The sequence below is a fragment of the Oncorhynchus mykiss genome, chromosome 1 (genome assembly GCF_057628025.1).
Source record: "Oncorhynchus mykiss isolate SJ-2025 chromosome 1, ASM5762802v1, whole genome shotgun sequence".
Lineage (NCBI taxonomy): Eukaryota > Metazoa > Chordata > Actinopteri > Salmoniformes > Salmonidae > Oncorhynchus > Oncorhynchus mykiss.
This window is the reverse complement of record NC_143022.1, coordinates 73,122,583-73,147,493: the sequence shown is the minus strand read 5'-3', so window position 1 is coordinate 73,147,493 and position 24,911 is coordinate 73,122,583. Positions and strand designations below refer to the sequence as shown.

Genomic DNA, 24,911 nt, shown 5'->3' with positions numbered 1-24,911 from the left:
ACATCTCCATGTTTTTAATAAAAACAGTCAATACATACAGTAATACATTTTTTACTTAATTCACAAGGTTTACATTTCTTTTAAACGAATATAAACATGTCTTAATGTGGTTTGGATTACAAAACAACAATCCAAAATAGTCAATATGTCTTGATAGATGTCTACTCCCAATAACTCAAGACCTCTCCTGACTGATATGAAGTCCTGTGATACGCACAGAGAGATCATTGGTAATGAGTACTGAAGTACATCTTTGTGGAAGGGAGGGGGTGAGAGCCATGGGTGTAAGTGGACACTGCACTGTATTGAATGCATACATGTATTCCGCTGGTAAATCTTTGCCGAGTTAACCTTTGAAACATCACTCGGAATTTGGACTCTTGTCTGATCAAATGTTTAAGGTAGATTGAGATATTGGTCTTCTTATCAGCATTGATATCCTTCATTCTGAAGGACTGGTCAAATCCTCTCACCTTGTAAGAGATTCCTTTAGCTGCTCGTACATACGCTGGTCCTAAAGGGGGAAATGAAGAGCATTTGTGTGAGTCATTCAAAATCCTTACATGCTTTGTTGTTTTAGACTTGTTCAGTCTCTTCCTCTTTGTAGTGAAGCCTAAAAAAGGGACCCTGCTCCTATCTATAACCAATCAAACAAGCCCGTAACACCATACAACTGGCGAGTGAGCAAGTAAAAGCACACAACTTCATTATCTGATTATGACTAGACCCGGTTTACTTTAAGCTTAATTTATGATTATGTTAGCATGCAAATATGGATGGAAATAATAAATATGGATGGAAATAGTAATGGTGGAACAGTTAGTGCCCAGTGACCATAAACCCCTGAGGCTGTGTGGGAACCTACATGTTTAACATAAGCATTTCGCTGTAACACCTGCAAGATCGGTGTACGCAACAAATAAATTAAAGATTTTATTTTTGACAATGCAGTGTTTACTGACGGGGACAAGAAAGACTGGTTCACCTGGGAGAGATTAAAGACAGCTGGGAGGGAGGGGGCAATCATATGCTAACCTACGTCATTATTAATTACCACATACAAAAATGCTGCTCCCAATGACAACTGAGGCAAATCAAAACAAGCCATTACCAGACACTCCGGATTCTGGGAACATACCGAAATACTTCAGACTTGTCTAATTCCTAACCATTTGGATTTGAGGCGAGTCACTCACTGGGTAAATGATACGTGTCAGACTGTCTACAGGGATTCAGGGTTTGGTTACATGCAGTCATTCATTTGTCCACGTCCCAATGCATCTCACCTTTTTAGACACAGACGGCCGTACTTTCTTGAAGGCGTCCTCAAAGTTCTGCTTGCTGACCCGGATGTCGGCAACAGGGCCGTTGGAGTAGCTGTGACCTGAGGGGTTAATAAGTACAGACTCAGATGGAGAGGAAGTGGACTGACAACCCTGGTGGAGGATACTGTACAATTACTATGACCTTGGGTATGGTACTTATCTTGCTTTAGAAAGTGTAAACAGAAATCCATCTTGATAAATGAAATGTATGGGAGCAATCAACCAACGTTGCAGTGTTCTGTTAAAGAGTCAAGAGGCAGAGAAGACCTAGAAGTCTTTAGGCCAGTATTACCTGTGTAAGATGGGTTGGGTTGGGTCAGGAGGTAGGCTCTCAGAGCATTGACAGAGGCTTCCCTCACCAATGCAGACAGGTCTGCCCCACTGCATGAAACAACAAAACACACAATATCCACTGTGTTGAAGGCTCTACAGGAACATCTGTAAGGTTTTGATTTGGTCAAAGAGTACAGTTCTGCAATCCAAGGGTCTGCCCTGCCCCTGTGGTTGTTTCGAGCTGTGATGAGCGAGCCACGCGTGTACTCCCTCTCCCTGGGTAGTATGCTGCAACGTTTAGGTAATTCAATTTACTGTTAGATTAATCAGTTATACAGCTAACTAGCAGTATATTCTATTTAGCTATCTAGCTAATGAGTTTTGAGTTTCCAATTCCTTAGATGGTGGATAGGCCATAAGACTGTTGAATAGCCAACTACCCCAGCCCTCCCTCTCTCCCAAAGACTATCTGCATGGACTCTATTCCCATCCTCACCAATCAGCCACATGATCACGCTTCACATTCACGCATACTGACAGTCACTACTGACACCTGACATATACTCTCATTACCATGCAAGCACCACATATGCTGCTGTCTTCATTGATTATAGTGATAAATATTACCATTCGTTGCTGCTATATTGTTTATTAAGATTATATTATTAGCATTAGTATTTATCCTGCTACTTTTACTTGTACACTCCTTCCTGAAAAACAAATAACTCCAGCACCCCTGCACATTGTATTAACGGTACCCGTACTGCACTGACTTGTATAGAACTACATTCTCTTGTTCATTTTATTTATTCTCACACTTCAAGTGTTTTATTTCTTACTTATATTACTACCTCTATTGTGCATCGTTGGGAAAGAGCTTGCAAGTTAAGCATTTCACTGTGCTGTATCCTATGCATGTGACAATAAAAACTTGTAACTCAAATTAGCCCCAAATGAATTAGCCTATGTGATGCTAGTACACAAAGATGTAAGCTAATTCATCTCTATTGAACTAGAAACTAATTCCGGAGCCCCGTTTTGATTTAGCAACAATAGCCTAATTGTCATCCCAAAATGTATGAATAATCCTGCTGCTTGGACATGTTGGTATGATTAAAGAAATAAAGTTGTTTTATCTATCTCAGTAGCACTGGGAATGATTATATAAAAGGATTACTCGTTTTTTCTATTGTGTGACCCCTCAGCAGCATTTGGGTGTGACCATATTGAAAATATGAAACTGAAAATGTTAGTGGCAACAATGGCACAAGGGTAAAGGGTTAGTCTGGAGCTCTGTAGGTTAAGATTGATTCTGCGCCGTCCTTCTCTGGGACACTCACGTGAAGCAGTCGCTGCGCACGTCATGGGCCATCTCCTCCAGACTCACATCCTGCTCCAGATGAGGCCTGCTGCCCCCCTATGAGACACAATCATGAAACAACCCTTCTCACAGCAACACCAGCCACTAACTAAGACATTATACGAGGCTCGTGGACTGTTGAATTGTGAGCTTCCATCCATGGCATTCCACATTACCTTGGTGATGGTGAGTAAGATGGCGTGCCGGTCTGATGGAGGTGGGAGGCCCACATACAGGGTCTTGTCCAGACGACCTGGTCTCAGCACAGCAGGATCAATGATATCTACAGGGACAGCGTCAACCATGGTGAATAACTTCACAGATTTGTATAGTAGCTTCATAGAAGCATCCTTTTTTTTTAAAACTGTAGTTGGTGAATATCTATGTCAACGAGGGAGTGAAATGATGCGAGGAGCCCACCTGGTCTATTGGTAGCCGCCATGATGAAGACCTGCCGCCGGGTCTCCAGTCCATCCATCTCAGTAAGCAGCTGGTTGACCACACGGACACTGGCTCCAGACTGAGGACACACCGCCACCATCAACCTCATGTCAACAATACTATTCTCATCATCATCATTCACCTCCATTTCACTCAGATGGTGACCCTCAGATCGCAGATTATTAGCCCTTCTCACCTCATGCCCGGAGCGGCGGGGGCACAATGCATCGATCTCGTCGAAAAAGATGACACAAGGGGCAGAGTTCCGTCCTCTCTGGAACACCTGTCGCACGGCCCGCTCGCTCTCTCCCACATACTGAAGAACAAGAGACAAGAAGCTGTGTAACATGTCGAAACACACAGCTCGAAAAACAGACAAACATATGTCTAACCTACATAATGCTAAATTAATAATTCAGGCCCCCAGAATCAAAACGTCTGTTTCTTTTGTGTTTTAAGTTATATAAAGTCTGTGGGCATGAGTTAGGCCATTAAAATGCATCCAGGTGATTTAGGAGTGTTACCTCACAGTGTGAAGGGTCTGATATAATGCCTACTAAGGGTATAGATAGCTGTGACTAAAGGTAACTGAGCCCTCGCCAAGTAAATAATGCACAGGGCTGTTGGATCACTTGTGCTTACCGTCTATGAGAACACAATGATTTCAGTGGGGCACTTCAGTTACAAATATAATTTCAGCAGATCTACCAACACAGAGTTAATATTACTGGGCAACGTGTCACAGGGCAAAGTCATGTCGAGGCATTCCAGGAATCTGTATAGCTGACTCACCATGTTCAGCAGCTCTGGCCCCTTGACAGAGATGAAGTTAAGTCCTGACTCATTGGCAACAGCCTGAAATTGGAGACACACAGCACGGTATACTGTTGTAACTGATGAATTACTAAAACCACCACAAGTCTTCAACATTCCACTGATTTTAGCAGCTGGCAAATAGTACCTTGGCCAGCAGGGTCTTTCCACAACCGGGAGGCCCAGCTAGCAACACCCCTGCAGGAGCACTGAGACCCAGAGCTTTGAACTGCTCAGGAGAACGCACAGGGGCCTGAGGACACACACACAATCACAATACACACACACGGCCCTTATTCATCCAAGCTGCACAATGGCAGTATTCATTCTGAAGTCAACAAAGTACACCCTACGATCCAGTTTGAATCTGGATGAGTTTGGAGTTAGATAGAGCCGACAGAAATACAACGTTAATGGCACATTGTAAATGTTATAGAGTAACTCTGAGGCCATTGACAGTGTACATTGACTGACACATCATGCTGTTGTTAAATTAACCTGAAGAAAACCTCTGGTTCCTTGTGTTGCTACTTATTCAACCATAGCAGTCGAGTCAGGTTTCCTTACCAACAACATGGTAGTCTATTATATATGGTTAAGTTCCTACAATCAACCACTGTTGTTCTGAATGACATGCTCCAATCACACAACAGGTACAGTATTTTCCCATTTTCTGATGACAAAATACTTTTAGGGTGGGAACAATTGTTGTATGGTGTTACGTTTTTGGAATAAATAGTTAATGTCTTAACCGTGATAGAGGTGGAAATTTTATTCTACGAGCTTAAATGCTACGAGAGAAAAGGAACTGGTCAATTATTATTTTCCTGACCACGTGACCTGAACAGAAGAAACTCCTGGCCCAAATTTACAACAAGTCCAAATCCTTATGTTGTTTTGCAGTGCCTAACACTGAGCCCAACATATCAGATAGAACATCAGCTGTGTTGAGGCGATACCCACCAGGATGGCCATGGTGAGCTCTTCGCGAATGTCATGCAGGGCCCCCACGTCCTCCCAGGTGACGTCTGGCACCGTGGCGAAGCCTTCACGCTTTGCAGAGGGTTGTACGCTGGCCAGGGAACCCTGGAAGTCTGACATGAGGATGCACAAGCCAGCAAGCTGCTCCTCAGACAGCGACTCACTGCTCTTCAGCAGGGACAGCAGACGACAAAGCTCCCCCTGGTGGTAAAGACAGAAGTGGAACATTTTCACAGCACTGACCATCAAGGTGGGATGTTCACCAGATTCAGAGGGAAGAGTGGATCCAAGACCATGTACAGCATACTTCCCTAGTGAAAAACACAGCTAGCATACATTGATGGAATCAAATATATCACCCTGAAGGTTGTCTCAGTAGCCAGAGGCAGCTGCTGCTTGTCTCCCTGTGGTAAGTGGCTAAGGTCTGTCATCTCCTGGATCACTGTGTCTGCTGAGGCCTGGAATCTCTCTGGGCCCTGTGGGAGAGGACCTGCACCCTGAGGCCCCTCGGACTCTGCTCTCTCCTCCGCCATGGGGACCAGCCCCTGGTTCTTGTCCTGCCTCTCCAGCAGGACCCGGTTAACGGCGCTCATGGCGGCCTCGCGGCACAGCGCCATGAGGTCAGCACCCACGTACCCCGGGGTAAGACGCGCCAGCTGCCGGTAGTCAAAGTCCTCAGGAAGCTTCAGCTTCCGACACAGGGTCTTCAGAATTCTGAGAGCAGGAATCAACACACGGTCGCAACACCAGAGCTAGCAACCACATTAATGTCAACACCACTATTATTATAGGAGACAAGCCCACTCACCTGAGACGAGCTGCTTCATCAGGTATCCCCAGACAGATTTCTTTGTCAAAGCGTCCAGCCCGGCGCAGCGCTGGGTCCAGAGAGTCTGGCCGGTTGGTGGCACCAATAACCATCACCTGGGCTGTGACCGCTAATGAGTTCAGGTCTGGAGAATCACATAGATGACAGAGTGAAGGGAAGATTAACGTCATCCAATAGTACCAGAGCAGGTGAATTGATAATCTCCCAACCCTGCCAACAAAATATATTCAATTGATTTCTTCATCTTAAGTACTCAAAGGAGATATTCCTATCAAAAAAATAGATGTATTGTAATCATCAACGCAAAAGTCATGAAATCAACAAGATGTGTTGCACTAGCATACATCCCGTGGGTCCTGTATGGCTCACTTGCAATGCCAGGGTTGTGGGTTCGATTCCCACGGGGGACGAGGACGAATGAGAAATGTGTGCGCTCAGTTGCTCTGGACAAGAGAGTCTGCTAAAATGACATCTCTCACCATCCATGCAGGTGAGCAGCTGAGCAACAATCCGTCTCTCCATGTCCTTGGAGGCCACCTCTCGCTTAGGAGTGATGGCATCAATCTCATCAATGAACAGGATGCAAGGGGAGCTGGTCTGCAAGGGTAACAGGACCAGAATGGTTCATTTGAGCGAGCTGTCCTTGAGGGGACATTCTTATAAAATGTTCTTCATTTAATTTCACAGCGAACTGTGTCGTCTGTCGAGACTCAGGAGTGACACTTACCACAGCCTGCTCAAACAGCTCTCTCAGCTTCTGCTCAGACTCCCCTGACACCCCAGACACCAGCTCTGGTGCCGATACCTTCAGCATGGGCAGCTCCATTTCCTTAACATACAGAGGGAAATTAATGAATATTTTTCACCTGGAAATAAAACTAGTCTAAATTAGGAAAGGTGGAAAAATGTGGAATAAGATTAGTGAGGAAAAATACTCTATATGTAAAGTGGGATACCATCATATGGACACCATCCAGACTCACCCCAGCCACAGCTTGGGCCAGCAGGGTTTTTCCACAGCCAGGGGGGCCATGGAGCAGGAACCCCCGTGGAGGGACTACCCCCAACTGCTGGTACACCTCTGGGTGACGCATATGTATCAGCAGCTTACACACCTCCTTCAGTGACAGAGAGCCAGATAATAATTCAATCTACAAGCTATTACAGTTCAGTGCATAGGTCATGTTCAGCAGGATACAATGTAAAAAAATATATATAATAAAAAAACATTTTTTTTTTTTTTAAACGGTTAATTAATAGGCGTATTCTTATTGGACAAGTTCAGGTATGAGCTCATCTGCTTTCTCCCATTTCATGCATACCGAATACAACCCTGGATGCATCTAAATGAGGTTTGACAGCTAAGAAAACTGACAACACTAAAACTGACCAAACAAAAATGTAAATGTAACAAGCGTACCGTCAATGTGTCCTCATTGCCTCCAACATCTTCAAACTTTAATGTTGAATACTGTAGTTCAATGGATTTGGTCCTCGCTAGAATGATCAGAGGAAAACTTATAGTTTACAAAACACATACCATTCTGACTTCAAGTGATACTGTAAAACAGGGTATTCAAATTTGACCCTACAAGGTCAGGACTACTGCTGGTTTTCTGATCAACTTGATATTTAATTGCACCCACCTGGAGTCCTACGTGTAAATCAGTCCCCGAGGGGAAGAATGACACAAAAAAAGCAGTGGAACTGGCTTTGTGGTCCAGATTTGAATTTGAGGGCTGTTTAATTTATATTGTTTGTATCCTTGACTGGCTACAATGTTAAACTTCTTAAACATCAGCAAAGCAAGGTGGGAAGCAGCCTTTACCTTTCTTGTTCATGATACTGGCCTCGATGTCACCATTATTGCCCTTTGACGCTCCCTCTTTCCGCCGTTTCGATTTTTTAAATTTGCCTTTTTTTGGTGTCTTCTCAGGCTCAAGCATTGAGGCATCTGTCTGCTTCTGGTGAAGTCAATATAAGCATTCAAATTGTTGTAGCAAATTGTTAGACAAAGAGAGATGTAGTCATCCACCACTGACAAAAGACAACATAGAAAATGTGAGACATACATTTCCTGCAGGACTGGCTGCCTCCTCTTCACACAGGTCAATGAGGATGTTGTCATGCTCCAGGCCTCTGCCCTTGTCTATGAACCAGCCCCCTGCAGACACCTTGGTACCAACACTCTGAGGGGTGGAGTGAGCCTCAGGGGCAGGGCTGTCTGATGCAGACTTGTCCCTCCTGGGAGATGCCCCACTCTCTGGGTTCCCCTTCTTGTACAGGGACATCAGGGAGTTATTCATGAGGTTGATGGGCTGTTAAGGCATAATCAGAAGGAAAAAGTTGAATCTATTAGTGTATTGTTCTGAAGCTCTGTGGCATGTATTAAATTACAATGACTCACATGGTAATAAGCAACACATAAGGATGGTAAACCTGACAAATTAATGTATGGAAAGAGGTAGTAGAGAATGATGTACCGGTTGTTCAGGAAGGTCCTCATCACTATCAGTAGTGTCATCCAAGTTACTGCTGCCATCCCTGTAATATGCACTGTATAATCACTCAACTCAGGGGCATTTACAAATCAAAACAAAAGATTATGATCAGATGGCGTGGCCCTTACCCAGCATCCTTCTCACTGTGTCTGGCTCTCTTGGCCAAGTGCTTGTTCTCCAGATCATTCAGTCCAGATTCATTGCATATCACTCCATGGACTGAAGGTGTAAAAATGCACAAGGAATTGTAGGATCTGGTTTGCTCTTGGAGAAACCGGCTAACATGCTTTAATAACAAGTGAAATGATCGGCAGATGCATTGTTGCTGAACTACCCAAAATGCCATGTGCAGTCAAATGATTAATGAGGTACTTGTATCAGTTTTTACTCACCTTTTTCAACCTGAATCTTGAATGCAGTCTTGTTTCGCCTGCCATAGTCCATTCTGAGGAAGATACAATATTAAGCTGCGTGCATAAACCCTGAAGGATTTCAGAAAGGCTGTAGAAAGAATACAGGGGGAAATTATGATAAATCAAACTCACCTGTAGAGTCTCTGAAGATCATGTGCCATTGAAGTAATGTCAACATACTGGCCACTCTGGTTACTCAAATACTATTAGACAAATTTGAACAGATCCCCAAAAATGTACAGTAATGTGTTACTATGTTAGCTAGCGTGTTACAAAATAGAAATCAGTCAATATGACAGGCGACAGTTGGCGGATACTGTCAATAACTAGTCTAAAATGTACCTGCTCAACTCTCTGTTTGAGTCGGTTGTCCACTCCGCAACGTCTGTTATTCATGTCTCCTGTCACCTGCAACATTAACTAGCATTAGTTTATCTCGGGAAACATATATATTTACCAGTAGCTAAAGTAGTATAGCTAGATGAAACCGATATATTTACCTCAGTGGGAAGAGAGGGGAAGTATGTGCAGACGTTAATGTCTCTAGCAGTATGATGCTAGCTAACAGTGTCGCTATACCATAGGATTGTCTATGCGTATGTACTCTAAACAGATAACATTTAATTCTAGGCACGTACCTTTTGTAATAATCGTACATAGCAGTTGATGAACAAGCAACGACGATTGTAGATAACAGATCAAAAGTATTTACAGTTAGCACGAGTTTGTACTCCACGTGAAACTACAGATTTTTATACGGAGCTGTCCAAGATGTTGCCTGTTCGAAATTGTGGACAAATGCCAGAAGCAAAGGATTCTTCAATTTATTCAACTTTATACAATTGATATCTCATACTGGTAGAAATCACGCATGTTTTATAATCATAAGAAATATGGGTGGACTATTTGCGAGTTAACATCAGAACAGTTATTTTATTTTAAGTACAAATTACAAATATCAGGCACAAATATGTATTATACAAATTATCAGCAATCAACAATTTACACCACTACGTCAAAAAAACGTCTAAAACGAAACACAGGTAAAAACAATATTTTAAATGCAATTGCATTCACCTAGAAAAAAAATGACATTATAATGATTTCATCGGGACAGCTATGAATTTATGACTGGGACCTTCGTGACAGAAATAGAGTCAGAGATATTAGAGAAAGGAGGAGATAGAAATCCCAATGGACAATTGACGTACGAACTTATAACGCCCCCCCAGCACACTGTCGACCAATGGCTTTCACGTTGCCATGTTGCGTCACGTGGTTGCTAAACCTATCGTCACGTAATCGCTTCTCAAATGCCAACGTATGTAAAGTCACGATTCCAAAGCTATGCAATATTATAGATAGCAAGTTAATTATCTATTGGAAAATATTTGTAATGTTGTACTTATTGTTGACAATTAATTTAGAATTTTTAGCTAGTGCCCAATTGACTGCTATTCACTCATTGGCTGCGTTTCAAACTCAAAGTAGACAGCTCTCAGCCCTAAATCCTCAGCCCTAAACCCTCAGCCCACTTGATGTTAAAACATCGTCACATCCGAGTGTACCTTACATGTCCCTTGCCCAAGCGAGGGAGAGTGATGGTCAGAGCAACGTCCTTGGCGGAAATCTTGAAGTTGGGTTTAAAAACAACCAACCTAAAGCTATTAATGTAGTAACCTAGTAAGCTAACATATTGTAGCGACCCGCACAGACAGCTGCGTGTTATGTGTTAGGCTAGTAGGTGGTTGTGTTGTACTTACCAGTACCCAGTGTTCGCGGGGTCCGACATGCCAATCAACCTGCTATCTGCCAATCACGGGAATGGCAATGGGAATGTTCTGATGCCCGGCATGGCATCCTGGCGATTGGCGGAGTGGCGTGGAGGGGGGATGGAGCATTGGAAGTTAAGACCAGGTTTAGCCTTTGTTCTTTCTCTTACGTCTGGGCTTCACAAGAGAAGGTCACGATTGGCTTGTGGGTTATCTTTCATGTATTTGGCGTGGGCTACGGCCAAACAGTAACCTGTATAAAGTTGGTTTAATAAACCGTCAATTCGTAAACTCAATCCTCTGTCTGGACAATTGTTCCTTTATGATCTAGTCAAGTCATTACAGTATCTAGCTACAGTTGCCCGTAGCTGGCTAGCTAGTTTTATAGTTTGGTAATTTATTCCAATACATTTCAGAATTGCAAAAAATATGTTGTTTTATAGGCTTCTGACAATGAGACGATGCCAATTTGCCAACGCTAAAATCAGTGTGTGTGTATATATTTGCACTGCTCAAAAAAATAAAGGGAACACTAAAATAACACATCCTAGATCTGAATGAATGAAATATTATTATTAAATACTTTATTCTTTACATAGTTGAATGTGCTGACAACAAAATCACACAAAAATGATCAATGGAAATCAAATTTATCAACCCATGGAGGTCTGGATTTGAAGTCACACTCAAAATTAAAGTGGAAAACCACACTACAGGCGGATCCAACTTTGATGTAATGTCCTTAAAACAAGTCAAAATGAGGCTCAGTAGTGTGTGTGGCCTCCACGTGCCTGTATGACCTCCCTACAACGCCTGGGCATGCTCCTGAGGAGGTGGCTGATGGTCTCCTGAGGGATCTCCTCCCAGACCTGGACTAAAGCATCCGCCAACTCCTGGACAGTCTGTAGTGCAACGTGGCGTTAATTTTCGTTTTGTCTTGATTATTTACACCTGGTTTCCATTCCATTAATTATGTTGTGATTTCTTTCTCTGTTTTGTGCGTTATTGTTTGTCATGTGGGTTCTAATTGTTTGTGCTTTAGTTTATTGTATATGGTCCTTGTTGGAATCTTACCATTTATTGAGTAAATCGTGGATTATTACTCAGAACTGTGTCCTGCGCCTGACTCTGCCTTTATTCAATTTTACCGACGGCCTCACAGTGGAACTTCAAGAGGAATGTCAAAGGCTTCTTCTGAAAAAATCTAAATATTTGTAAAAACAAAATGCAATATCTGTGCGCGCCTAATGATGTCATGTTCAGTTTGAGAGGGAGAGCGTGAAGATGAGGACCGGAGTTAAACTTGCTTCTGCTTCAATTGATTTCAATAAAAACAATGTTTTGTTGCCCATAATGAAGCTATTTATCAGAGTTATTGACCTCACAATAAGTCACATTCGAGGAATTTACATAACCTACTTTATTATGACACGGCGGCCGCGGAGATGGACAGCGCATGGGTGCTGAAAGTAGGCTAATTCGAGAAGGTCTAATTCATTTAAACAATTCATTTTCATTTGACTTTAGGCTACTAACACTAAGAGGGCTTTGTGTTGGAGCATATTTCTTCCTATTCAAGAAATAAGAGGTAGTCCTACCTATTTGACTTTATAGTCTACTATCCATAGATTTTGTTAGCCATGTCACCATGCACTCCTTAAATATCTTAGTGTCAGTGTGTTAAGTTAAAACCAGGGCTCGAATTGAGGTGGTAGATTAGTTAACTGTTGCTTTTGTTAAAGAAAATGACTAAAAGCATAGGCCAACCCCTTGTTAGCTTATTAAGATTGAAAAAAATCTAATGGACCTGATTATATAAAGATATCTATAACGACGCTTTTGACCGCAATGCTTTATGCTAGAAAGAAGTTGTAAATTGCCGGGGAACGATGTAACTCCGATGCAAATGGGATATCTTTGGTTTGTCACTATGAGGCTGCGCTACCACCACATTCAGAGGCTGCGCTACCACCTTCTATAGCCGAGGACACAATGTTTGGAAAGTAATGTGTGATTCTGTCACTATGACGTTATACATTTCAACAGGCTATTTAACAACATAACTCTAAATCAGTCAGGAGTAAGCCAAGTAAACTAAAATTAATTAGGCTATATTAGTATTTCAATGCTATAGCCTGCAATTTAAGAAATACATTGTGAAGCTTTGTGACAAGTTACAGGCTGTCAGGAGCGCTCAACAACACATCAACATTGCATTTAGGCTGTATAAAATGACATTTAAAAAGTAATTTCATAATGAAATGAAATTTACCTTATTAGGCTATACAGTGCCTTTGAATTCAATTTTAGAAACACGAGTTTGGCCAGTCTTTGGTTTGAAGATCATACGGTGAGCTATGCATACCTAGTTTGTTCATTTAGCCTAGCAGATGCTCTTATATTCCCATGCCCTAATCACAGTCAACACAAATGCGTTTTTTAACAACAATATCATGGAATATCATAAAATAGAATAAATTAGAAAATGATAGTTTCCCAAATGAAAAAAAGGTTACAAGTGCATAAAGGCCTACCTGAAAAAACGAGCTCCGACTGGGAAAATTACGTTTTGAAGGTCATCCAACTTTGAATTCCAAGTCAGGTACTCATGCCTCTTTCTAGAGCTCCGACCTGAAGATCACTGACGTCATGATTCAACCTTGTTTTTTTCCGTGTTCCCAGTTGTCTTGAGAGAAACGTAATCATCGAATATTGTCTGCTTATGTGCCCCCTTTACTTATCCTACAGTTCTAACTTGGTGTACCGGGAGAATACTGTGAGCTTTGTTTTTTTTAAAGGCAGTAAATGAGGCTCAATTAACTGTTTTTCTGCCAGACAAGGCTCCGCTGATAGTCAGGTGTAGCGGTGGTAGGGATTCACTCCATGGTTCTGAATGAAAGCTCTGCTTTTGGGACAGCTTTATGTAGGCCCTAACAGTTTGTGGGCACCGTTTGTCACCATTATAGTACAATTAATGTATTGTTTAGTGTTACGTTGTGTAGTGGCATAGCTGGCATGCGTCAAAAAAAAAAGTGGGAGTTAGCACCATCAAGATTTACATGCTAAAATCGCCACTGCATGGTACGGATTTCTGTGTGTGTGTGTGTGTGTTTGTGCATAAATAGAAATAACATGTTGACTTAACTTACTTGGAGAGAAACGCCAATGCCACCCTCTCTTTCATGTTGCCGAAATGGTCTATGACTGTCATACAGTACAAGCTTTTAGTTTTTGTTGTCCTAGGCTACTTGGCTAAAATGCTTGCTCGCTAGCCTAACTTCCTTTCTTGGGCAACGATTAGCCTGCTAGTTAACATTAGCCTACTACATTTAGCTACATATAGAACTTCCATCCTCTCAGGCCAGCGGCACAATGTATGCATTTATGGTTGGATCAGAATCGCCATTATAATCATTGGCCACTATGGAGAATTAAGTAAAACCAGAAGTCCAAATCCCTGTCTCCGTTGATGACTAATTTAGGAAAGGGGCAATTTTAGCTAGATAGCTAGTCACCGGAGGACAACACTACTACTAGATGCAACAATTTTATTTTTTGGTGTGAAGCCAAATCCAAACTGTCTTCCCTTGACACTTTTTTGGATGCGCCAGGACCATTCACAGTTGAGCTCACTCAGTTTAGCTCAAGCTGATTGGCTTCTAATGTATAATTTTTTTTATCAAGGGAGGCCAAATGCTACGGGCGGCAACAATATCATATTCTTTTTGACCAAAAAGCATCAGATAGATTGGCTACACATACAGAGACAGAGGGATGCTGTTTCGCTCGCTCGGATGCTTTCTCCAGTGAGATACATTCATTGACTGTAGGTTTATGCGAAAAATGTATATTTTATATGTGTGACGCCATTACATCCAGCTGTTTTTATCGACACAAAATAATTCATCCTTATGAGTCTATTGACTCACCCGTGCATCAATCTAATGAACATTCATTTAAATAATTCAGTTTAAGCAGAGGTAGAGACGCCCAACTCTTCTGAAAATCTGTCTTCCTCCAGCAGGTGTTTTTTGTTGTTGTTTCACCCACCAAGCAAATACTATTTGTATGGAGGTCAATGAGTGTTGAATTTGGTCAACAACATACATTTGTGGTTAATTTGCTACGTGAGGTTTATTTGATCGAATAGAAGTTTCGGAATGCTTAAGTTATGAGTGTACTGATATAAGTAGGACACATGACAACCCGCCAACTTTGAGAAAAAACACTTTATATCGGAGTTGTCTCGAGATGGCTATGCATTTTCATGGTATGAGGCTAGTAGCATAGCATCTCTCTCCTTTGAATTACAGGCGGTTGACGTCAACAATCCTCTTTGAAAATTCAAAAAGGTTTACAATAATGAGATGTATCCACCAATCTAAAGAAAGGATAGGTGGGAGTTAGACAGCCCGCCGTGCCGCTTTGTGTACAAGGACTCTTATTGTTAGGGTGGAGAGACATGTATCTTGTCAGTATATCCATAATCTTTGGTTTAAGATAGAGCTATCTGTTTTTTGTATGGGCTGCATCTCAATTTCAATGCATCCGCCTAACCTTGTTCTGATCACCTCCAAAACAAAGATTATGTGGTTTGGTGAGAAGAATCCAGAAGAGCCCCTCCCTCCACTGGTGTGATTAGTCTCTCTGGTGTGATTAGTCACCTCATACAAGCACTTGGGAGTATGGCTAAACGGTACAGTGTCCTTCTCTCAGCAAACATCTAAGTTGCAGGCTAAGGTTAAATCTAGACTTTGTTTCCTCTATCGTAATTGCTCATCTTTCACCCCAGCTGCCAAACTAACCCTGTTTCAGATGACCATCCTACCCATGCTAGATTACGGAGATGTAATTTATAGATCGGCAAGTAAGGGTGCTCTCAAGGCAGGTAAGGATGCTAGATGTTCTTTACCATTCGGCCATCAGATTTGCCACCAATGCTCCTTATAGGACACATCACTGCACTCTATACTCTAAACTGGCTATCTCTGACGCAAGACCAAATGATTGATGCTTATTTATAAAACTCCCCCCTATCTGAGATACATACTGCACCTCCACATACAACAACCGTTCTGCCAGTCACATTCTGTTAAAGTTCCCCAAAGCACACACATCCCTGGGTCGCTCCTCTTTTCAGTTCACTGCAGCTAGCGACTGGATCGAGCTGTAAAAAAACACTCAAACTGGAGTTTTATCACCATCTCTCCATTCAAAGACTCAAACATGGACACACTTACTGACTTGTGTCGCTGCTTCACGTGATGTATTGTTGTCTCTACCTTTTTGCCCTGTTGTCTGTGACTAACAATGTTTGTACTATGTTTGTGTTGCTACCATGTTGTGCTGCTACCGTGTTGTTGTCATGTGTTACTGACATGCTGTTGTTGTCTTAGGTCTCTCTTTATGTAGTGTTGTGGTGTCTCTTGTGTTTTGTACTACATTTCTTATTTGAATCCCAGCCCCGTCCCCGCAGGATGCCTTTTGCCCCTTGCTATGCCATCATTGTAAATACGAATTTGTTCTTAAATGACTTGCCTAGTTAAATAAAGGTTAAATAGAAACAATTTTAAAAATAAAAACAAGGCTACGCTAGTTAACAAAGTTAGCCAGGTGTGCAGTGGTGCAGGCTGATTGGTGGTGGTGCTTTTGCTTCCTGTCACTCAAAAGTTATGGAGCAAGTTAACATGACAACAATGCCTGCCATGGACATTTCCCAGTTGCTTTGAATCTTCAAAATCATAGGGTAAGAACATTTTTAAAGCCTCAAAGGATAAGATGATCCAACTTTCAAAACAAGTCCTTTTTGGTTAGCCACAGTAGTAAACTAGCCAGCCAGCGGTTTAGCTATAAAGCACACACTAATTTGTTGTAAACAATTATCAAGCTAGTTAGCTACCACATGTTCTTGTCAAACTGTCAACAGAGTAGCAAACAAGCAACAAGATAAGCTGAATAGCAGTCTAAAAAACAGAAATGAATCAGATTTGACCATTCAGACAAGTCACATGGCCAGGAATCATTTTTTTCTCTGACTTAATACTACCCTTGTGTGGCTTGAAATATCCAATTCCATGTGCTTTTTGGCTGTTCAGACTGCAGGAAAAAGAACAGATGAGTCACTTCAAATTGTTTATGTGAACAAGCCTTTAGAGACTTACCCAGAAAGACTCACAGCTGTAATCGGTGCCAAAGGTGAATCTAACATGTATTGACTCAGGTGTGAATACTTAGACTACCGTTCAAACACTTAGAAATGTTCTCGTTTTTTGAAAGAAAAGCACATTTTTTTGTCAATTAAAATAACACCAAATTGATCAGAAATACAGTGTAGACATTGTTAATGCTGTAAATGACGATTGTAGCTGGAAACAGCAGATTTTTATGAAATATCTACATAGGCGTACAGAGGCCCATTATCAGCAACCATCACTCCAGTGCTCCAATGGCACATTGTGTTAGCTAATCCAAGTGTATCATTTTAAAAGGCTAATTGATCATTAGAAAACCCCTTTGCAATTATATTAGTACAGCTGAAAACGGTTGTTCTGATTAAAGACGCAATAAAACTGGCCTTCTGCATCAGCATTTGTGGGTTCGATTACAGGCTCAAAATGGCCAGAAACAAAGTACTTTCTTCTGAAACTCATCAGTCTATTCTTGTTCTGAAAAATGAAGGCTATTCCATGCGAGAAATTGCCAAGAAACTGAAGATCTCGTACAACGCTGTGTACTACTCCTTTCACAGAACAGCGCAAACGGTCTCTAACCAGAATAGAAAGGAGTGGGAGGCCCCGATGCACAACTGAGCAAGAGGACAAGTACATTAGTGTCTAGTTTGAGAAACAGACACCTCACAAGTCCTCAACTAGCAGCTTCATTAAATAGTACCCGCAAAACACCAGTCTCAACGTCAACAGTGAAGAGGCGACTCAGGGATGATGGCCTAGGCAGAAATGCAAGGAAAAATCCATATCTCAGACTGGCAAATAAAAATAAAAGATTAAGATAGGAAAAACAAGACACTGGGCAGAGGAACTCTGCCTAGAAGGCCAGCATCCTGGAGTCGTGCCATTTGAACACAGGAGTGATGGTTGCTGATAATGGGCCTCTGTACGCCTATGTAGATATTTCATTAAAAATCTGCCGTTTCCAGCTACAATAGTCATTTACAACATGAACAATGTCTACATTGTATTTCGGATCAATTTGATGTTATTTTAATGGACAAAAAAGTGCTTTTTAAAAACAAGGACATTTCTAAGTGACCCCAAACTTTTGAACTGTAGTGTATGTAAATGAGACATTTCTGTATTTCATTTTCAATAAATTTGCACATTTCTAAAAACATGTTTTCACTTTGTCAGTATGGGGTATTGTGTGTAGATGGGTGAGAATTTTTAGTTTTGTTTAATTCAGGCACAACAAAATGTGGAATAAGTCAAGGGGAATGAATACTTTCTAAACTAAACTATTTCTTGAGCTTTCGTATATCTAGGACAGACACTTTAAAACCTTATTCCATGTGATCTATTTTTTTACTGTCTTTTATGACATTTATTAATGTGTTATTCAATGCGTTTCTATGTGCTATAGTAGAGGTGAAATTAAATATTTTATCAAATCACTAAATATTTTTGATACCCAAAGGGGTCATAAAATTCAAAATCAAATAGCTAAATGATCCATGGTATGACCATCTTAAAACAATTCCATGTTAGCTCAAAATGAAAACTTATTTTGCAAGCAGTAGGCATTTAGGAGTGCAGCCTAAAGTTATGTGATGACATCACATGCCCAGCATACCTTAAAAGTATTTTAAAAGTAGTTAAAAGTAGTTTCCCTCATTAGTTGCAGTAAAGAAAGTTCAACAAAAGAAAAATAGAACCCTATTGAACGGATAAAAATGTCTCATATCTGCCGTTTCTGACATTGCTTTTGTCAAATAAACCTGGATCAATGGAAATGCCTAATGTGTGAGAAAAAGGAAGTCAGAGTAAGCAACAGCAGACAAAAACAATGTATATAATCAGAAAAAAAAGTGATCACCTTACAAACATATGTCAACTGTTCCTATCCTGATAGGATCCAATGACTTTGGCAAGATCATGTGCGCTTGCAAATAGCCTTGCGCCATCAATTGCTGAGACATATTATAAGAGGACAATGCATAAAAATGTCTTCATTACAGAACAATTCCATCTCATCGGTTTAACATTAGGAAGAAAGACAGCACACGCTTCAAATGGCAGTTGACCTTTAAATGCAAAAAGTACATTTGATAACACTCAAAGCACTAAATCAAGGTTGTACCGGGTGAAATATACACAAACATGGCCCAATATAAAGAGGGTTATTTAATAAACATCTACAGTAACTAAAGGTCTGAACAATAGGATCAGTAGCTGGCAGCAAAACAATTCTGGACATCATAAATGCTGCATATGCACCCTGGAACGGCCTGTCCTCCAACAGCATTCAATGTGCTGTTATCCACTACAACACAGAGGAACGCAGTTTGTTGAAAAACAAGACAACCCCAAAAGGAGAGAATGAATCAGAGGAGTACTGCTTCTTTTTAACATTAAAAGCACCAACTTCTGAAAACAGCTGCAATGATGCCAAACAATGACCCAAGGCCAGGTCCTCCAGAGATACAGTACAATCAAACCAGGACATGCAGTACAGCAGCTATTACTTCTAACCCTTTTCCTTCTTCTTCTTCTTCTTCTTTTCCTTCTTCTTTTTCTCCTTCTTCTTTTTCTTTTTGTTGCCTTTAGGAGATTTGTCTTTCTCGTCATCACTGTTAGAACTGCTTTCTCCTTTATCTTTGTCCTTTTTGTCACATACTTCCACGTTGGGCTTTCCTTTGGTCTCCACTACCTCCAGTTTGACCCTACCATATTTCCCACTGGCATGGCCAGAGGAAGCAGCACAAGAGCCCTTATCCACCCTCCCCTCCTCTCTCCCCCTGGCCTTCTGCAGACCTGGTGGGGTGTGCCCGCGGACCATCTGCATCTTTATCCTGGGGCTTCCAGGGCGTTCCTCTTTTACGTAGATCTTCTCCCTGTCGTTCCTGTAACCCTTTGGGCCCTCGTCTAGTTTGCGATACCTCTGATCTCTTGGGTCTCCCTGGTCCCTCCACTCTGGACCCAGGGGGTGCCCGATGTAATGACTAGAGTGTCTTCGGTCCTCTCCAGGTCGTCTGTCTCCATGCTGCTGCTATAGACAAGGTGAAACAAGTAGATACAGTTTGGGATTATAATACCACAAATCTTTTGGGGAATTTGACTTTTCTATGGATGCTGAAGACAAGTGGACTGGAAAGGAACCTAAAGTTTATACTGAGGGGTGATCTAGGTTGAACAACGTAATGGTTTAACTATGCTGTTTCGTTGGTCAATGCAGTGTATGCAGTTGGGTTACTGTGTGGGGCGAGACAATGTAGCTAGGTACATGCCATGCTAGGCTCATTCTGCCGGTGGGTTGCTGCATGGTCCTCAGCAGTGGTCAGGTCTCCGAAGAACTCCTCACACCTCTGACAGTAGAACCCGATGACCGGAATCAAAAAGGTAGACCCTGAATATACGAATGAAAAGGCATTTAGGTGTCATTCTATTACCAAGTAATGATGGCAACAAAAATAATGCTTATATTTATTTATATTTAACAAGGCAAGTCAGTTAAGAACAAATTCTTATTTACAATGATGGCCTACCAGTCATTTATATTATGTAGATAGAGAAAGACTGGTTAGAAAGACAGGTCTATAATGAACAATACTATACCATCCTGCTTTAGCAATTCCTCCAGTTCCTTCACAAGAGTTTCTTTCCTTTTCATTTGGTCATGTCTCGATCTCCTCTGACTCTCCTCGTCATCTTTGCTCTAGAAAGTCCCATTTCATCACAATGTTAAAATGCAGTGTTTTCTAGTTTAGACATCACAACATGCTGTGACACAACAAAACATCAGGAGTAATTATCATCAGTAATAGTGAGGTGTGTCTCAGAGAAAAAAAAAAAGAGTGTGATTGGAATGACACTGCCGAGTAAATGTTACCTTCTGTTTGTCTGAATTCCTTTGGGAATGGTTGCCATCATGTGGATCACTATTGGCCCTTTTCTCCCTTGTTGCTAAAGAAAGGAAGAACAATGCAATTAGTCGCATCCTTAATATATACTGAACAAAAATGTAGTGTTGGTCCCAAGTTTCATGAATTGAGATAAAAGATCCCAGAAATGTTCCATATGCACAAAATGCTTATTTTAAAAAATAAAGTACATACATCAAATCAAATGTATTTACATAGCCCTTCTTACATCAGCTGATATCTCAAAGTGCTGTACAGAAACCCAGCCTGAAACCCCAAACAGCAAGCAATGCAGGTGTAGAAGCATCCCTATTAGTGAGCATTTCTCCATTGCCAAGATAATCCATCCACCTGACAGGTGTGGCATATCAAGAAGCTGATTAAAAGCCATGATCATTACACAGATGCTGGGGACAATGAAAGGCTACTAAAATGTGCAGTTTTGTCACATAAATTAATTTGATTTGATTTGTTATATAGCCCTTTGTACATCAGCTGATATCTCAAAGTTCTGTACAGAAACCCAGCCTAAAACCCCAAACAGCAAGCAATGCAGGTGTAGAAGCACGGTGGCTAGCAAAAACTCCCTAGAAAGGCCAAAACCTAGGAAGAAACCTAGAGAGGAACCAGGCTGTGGGGTGGCCAGTCCTCTTCTGGCTGTGCCGGGTGGAGATTATTACAGAATACCACAGATGTCTCAAGTTGAGGGAGCTTGCAATTGGCATGTTGACTGCAGGAATGTCCACCAGAGCTGTTGCCAGAAAATTGAATGTTAATTTCTCTGCCATAAGCTGCCTCCAATGTCATTTTAGAGAATTTGGGCCAACGGGCCTCACAATCGCAGACCACATGCAACCACGCCAATCCAGGACCTCTACACCCGGCTTCTTCACCTGCGGGGTCGTCTGAGACCAGCCACCCGGACAGCTGATGAAACTGAGGAGTATTTCTGTCTGTAATAAAGCCCTTCAGTGGTGAAAAACACTTTCTGATTGGCTGGCTCCCCAGTGGGTGGGCTTGGCTCTCCCGGGCCCAGCCATGATTGTGCCCCTGGCCAGTCATGTGAAATCCATAGATTAGGGCCTAATGAATTTATTTTAATTGACATATTTCCTTATATGAACTTCAACTCAGTAAAATCATTGAAATTGTTGCATTTATATTTTGTTCAGTATAGATTAACGTTACAAAAGTGAATGGGTTTTGTGTATATATATATATATATATATATATATACAGTGCCTTGCGAAAGTAATTTTGCACGCCCAATTTTTCAGTTTTTGATTTGTTAAAAAAGTTTGAAATATCCAATAAATGTCGTTCCACTTCATGATTGTGTCCCACTTGTTGTTGATTCTTCACAAAAAAATACAGTTTTATATCTTTATGTTTGAAGCCTGAAATGTGGCAAAAGGTCGCAAAGTTCAAGGGGGCCAAATACTTTCACAAGGCACTGTATATATGAATTCATGAATTGAGATAAAAGATCCCAGAAATGTTCCATATGCACAAAATGCTTATTTTAAAAATAAAGTACATACATCAAATCAAATGTATTTATATATGACTGCTCTAACCTTTAATAATGAACTGTAATGACTCCAATGCTTGTCGTATTGGTGCTGTCCCAAGTGCTGCCCCGAGTGCTGGCGAGGCCAGTCTGGGCTCCTGTGATGCCCCAATTACAAGAGGAAGAGGCAGCACTGGTGCTGGTGATGGCACTTTCTCCTCCCTCTTCTGCTCTGGCACCTTCCACTCCTTCTGTTGCTGCAGCTTGACCATCATCTTACTGATCTCTGATGTGCCCAGATTCAGTCCAATGTTCTTCAACATGGTCTTGAACTCCTCACATTCCTTCACAGTGGGGGCGGGCCTCACATCAGGAACAGGCTGCACCCTCTGCTCAGGCCTCACACTGGACTGGACCGGTTGAGGAGGCATCTTGAACTCCAGGACTTCACCATGGTTCCCGAACAGAGGCTGGCTTTGATAGTAGGGTGGGCCTGCTGGGGAGATCTCTGCACCGCTCTGCTGGGTAATGGATGTGGACGGTGCAAAAGGCAGGGTGGCAGGGCGTTGTTTTGACTGGTTATCCTCATTCCCATAGAGGAAGTTCTCCTCATCCTCGACCTCCTCCAGCTTCTGAACAGGCGAGACCTCCCTGGTGCCCTGCAGCCAGGAGAAGTCACAGCCCACTCTCTCGTGGGGGAGAAGATTGCTGTCGGTCTCCTCCTGTCTGCTGACTGGCTTGGGCCCATCTGAGGCTTGAAGAAATTCCTGTCTGCTGGCCAAGACTGGTCCACATGGAAGACAGTTGCTCTGGATTGCTCTGCTGCTCTGGATATCTCTGCTAAAGTTATTGGCCTATGGAACAAACAGAAAAGACATCAATGGGTTTTATTGAGGTTTGATTTTACATTTGTTAGATTGTCTAGTCTTCACTGCAGATATAAATTAGAATATTACTTAAAAATGGGTCTCGCCATGTTTGTAGAACATCATTAACTAAACATACCCCATAACAACCCAATACTTTCTCATACTATACCTGTATTGTGAGAATGGCATTCTTGATGGAAGGCATACTGTCCTCCAGTTGCTTGCTGTTCATAACTTGTTTCAGGCCCTCGAGCAGGTCATTGTGTACGGAGGAGTGATTACTGATCCTGCTGCTACAGCTCCGAATGGGGCTCCTTTTGTCCCTGTGGTCTGAATGATGGTCCACTCTGCCCCGGCTCTTTCCATAGCTGCGACTCCTACTCCTTGATCTGCTTTTGCTTCTCACCCGACTTTTCCCTCGGCTCCGGCTCCTACTACGAGCCTTGCTCTTGCTTCTGACCTGGCTCTTTCCACGACTGCGACTCCTGCTTCGTGGTCGGCTTTTGCTTCTTGCCCGGCTTTTCCCTCGGGTACGACTTCTGCTGCGCGGACAGCTCTTGCTTCTTGCCCGGCTCTTGCTTCTTACCTGGCTCTTTGCTCGGCTCTTACTCCTGCCCCTGCTTTCCTTCGCTGGACTGCGAGATTTGCTCCGGAGTCTCTGCCTCTCATAACCCCGGTCTTCTGGTACACCTGGAGCCTTGACTGCCTTCCCTGCGTCCAACAGGTTGACTCCTTTGAGGAAGTCAGGGACTGGCTTATTAGCTGCAAGGCATCTGAGGAATTCTTCCCCAGCTGTCAAGTTCTCACTGAAATACAAGTAAAAACTGTTTAGATTACTGTTCATTGCAAGCAGCCATAGCTGAAAGAGGTTGTGAACTAGGCTATGCATCACAAAATCCTTGAATCTTGACATTTCCCCACCTCTTGTCTCTTTGACATGATTCCAAAGGATTGGCGGGCCACTGTGGCATCTGAAGATGCTGTGTGTCTGGTGGGAGAATCTGTTGACCACCCAGACTGATCACTGTGCTGCGGTCAATGGAGTAACTGCTGCAGTGTGGAGTCTGGTTGAGGTACAAACAACATGTAAACATCAGCATACTAGATAGCTGACCATTGTAATCATTAACATTATGGTGTTTTGGCTGAGTGCACCATGTCTACCAGTATCCTAGTTTAAGCATTAATACATTTTATCAAGGAACAAACTAAAGAATATATCGACTAGCTATGGATTTGTTGTGAAGCACATTAGCTGACAACGTTAGCTACGTACATTGATATAATGTTCCCTCATGGGCCTGTGGAGGTATTCACTTCCCGATCCGGGAGGTAAGAAAGGATGACAAGATCCAGGAGGTAAGTGTCCAGGCATTGGAACGTGGGGTGGCGGGCCAAAGGGCCCTCCGTAGCTGGGACCGGGTGGCTGTACATGGGGTGGGTAGCCTAAGGGAGCAGGGCCCCGAGGAAGTTCTCCGGGATGGTGAAAACCACGAAACATTGTAGCCGTCAAATGATGACGGCAGTTACATTAATGCTAGATATCAAGACTTATCAGGGAAACCCCGAATGTCAAAACAAGCATTTACTCGTTAGTTCGCTTGCTTTGAAGTAGCTGGCGGGTGAATGAAAGCGGAAGAACTTCAAGCTGTAAAGTGTACAACATCCGGTATCCTGCATTTCAAAATAAAAGCCCACCAAGGATTAGCAATAGCATTACAGCACGTTTTT

At 42.2% G+C, this 24,911-nt stretch overlaps 2 protein-coding genes across 5 annotated transcripts; both read right to left on the bottom strand.

The window, feature by feature from the left end:
* Positions 1–2: 2 nt before the first annotated feature.
* Positions 3–9,745, bottom strand: nvl (nuclear VCP like). 3 transcript variants are annotated; one of them, XM_021610378.3, is made up of 24 exons: positions 9,575–9,745; positions 9,279–9,344; positions 9,069–9,139; positions 8,916–8,968; positions 8,652–8,742; positions 8,506–8,566; positions 8,095–8,340; positions 7,851–7,986; positions 7,443–7,519; positions 7,006–7,140; positions 6,750–6,851; positions 6,502–6,619; positions 6,002–6,146; positions 5,553–5,907; positions 5,176–5,394; positions 4,361–4,465; positions 4,192–4,254; positions 3,596–3,715; positions 3,379–3,478; positions 3,135–3,241; positions 2,939–3,015; positions 1,618–1,706; positions 1,287–1,384; positions 3–514 (listed from the first exon to the last, which is right to left on the bottom strand). In XM_021610378.3, the coding sequence occupies exons 2-24, from the start codon at positions 9,330–9,332 to the stop codon at positions 470–472; spliced, it is 2,667 nt and encodes an 888-aa protein (XP_021466053.3). In that variant the 5' UTR covers positions 9,333–9,344; positions 9,575–9,745; the 3' UTR covers positions 3–469. The 3 variants fall into 3 exon arrangements, with proteins under 3 accessions (XP_021466053.3, XP_021466064.3, XP_090095444.1); XM_021610389.3 differs by lacking the exon at positions 9,069–9,139 and having other exon boundaries at positions 8,916–9,024; positions 9,575–9,732; XM_090239318.1 differs by lacking the exons at positions 6,750–6,851; positions 7,006–7,140; positions 7,443–7,519; ... (6 more) ...; positions 9,279–9,344; positions 9,575–9,745 and having other exon boundaries at positions 6,392–6,530.
* A 9,201-nt stretch (positions 9,746–18,946) lies between these two features.
* si:ch211-195b21.5 (uncharacterized) lies at positions 18,947–24,856 on the bottom strand. 2 transcript variants are annotated; one of them, XM_021610367.3, is made up of 8 exons: positions 24,457–24,856; positions 24,102–24,244; positions 23,350–23,986; positions 22,379–23,165; positions 20,771–20,844; positions 20,497–20,596; positions 20,169–20,287; positions 18,947–19,927 (listed from the first exon to the last, which is right to left on the bottom strand). In XM_021610367.3, exons 1-8 carry the CDS (start codon positions 24,679–24,681, stop codon positions 19,409–19,411), a joined length of 2,604 nt encoding a protein of 867 aa, XP_021466042.3. In that variant the 5' UTR covers positions 24,682–24,856; the 3' UTR covers positions 18,947–19,408. The 2 variants fall into 2 exon arrangements, with proteins under 2 accessions (XP_021466042.3, XP_021466034.3); XM_021610359.3 differs by having other exon boundaries at positions 18,947–19,930; positions 24,457–24,855.
* Between the last annotated feature and the right edge of the window lie 55 nt (positions 24,857–24,911).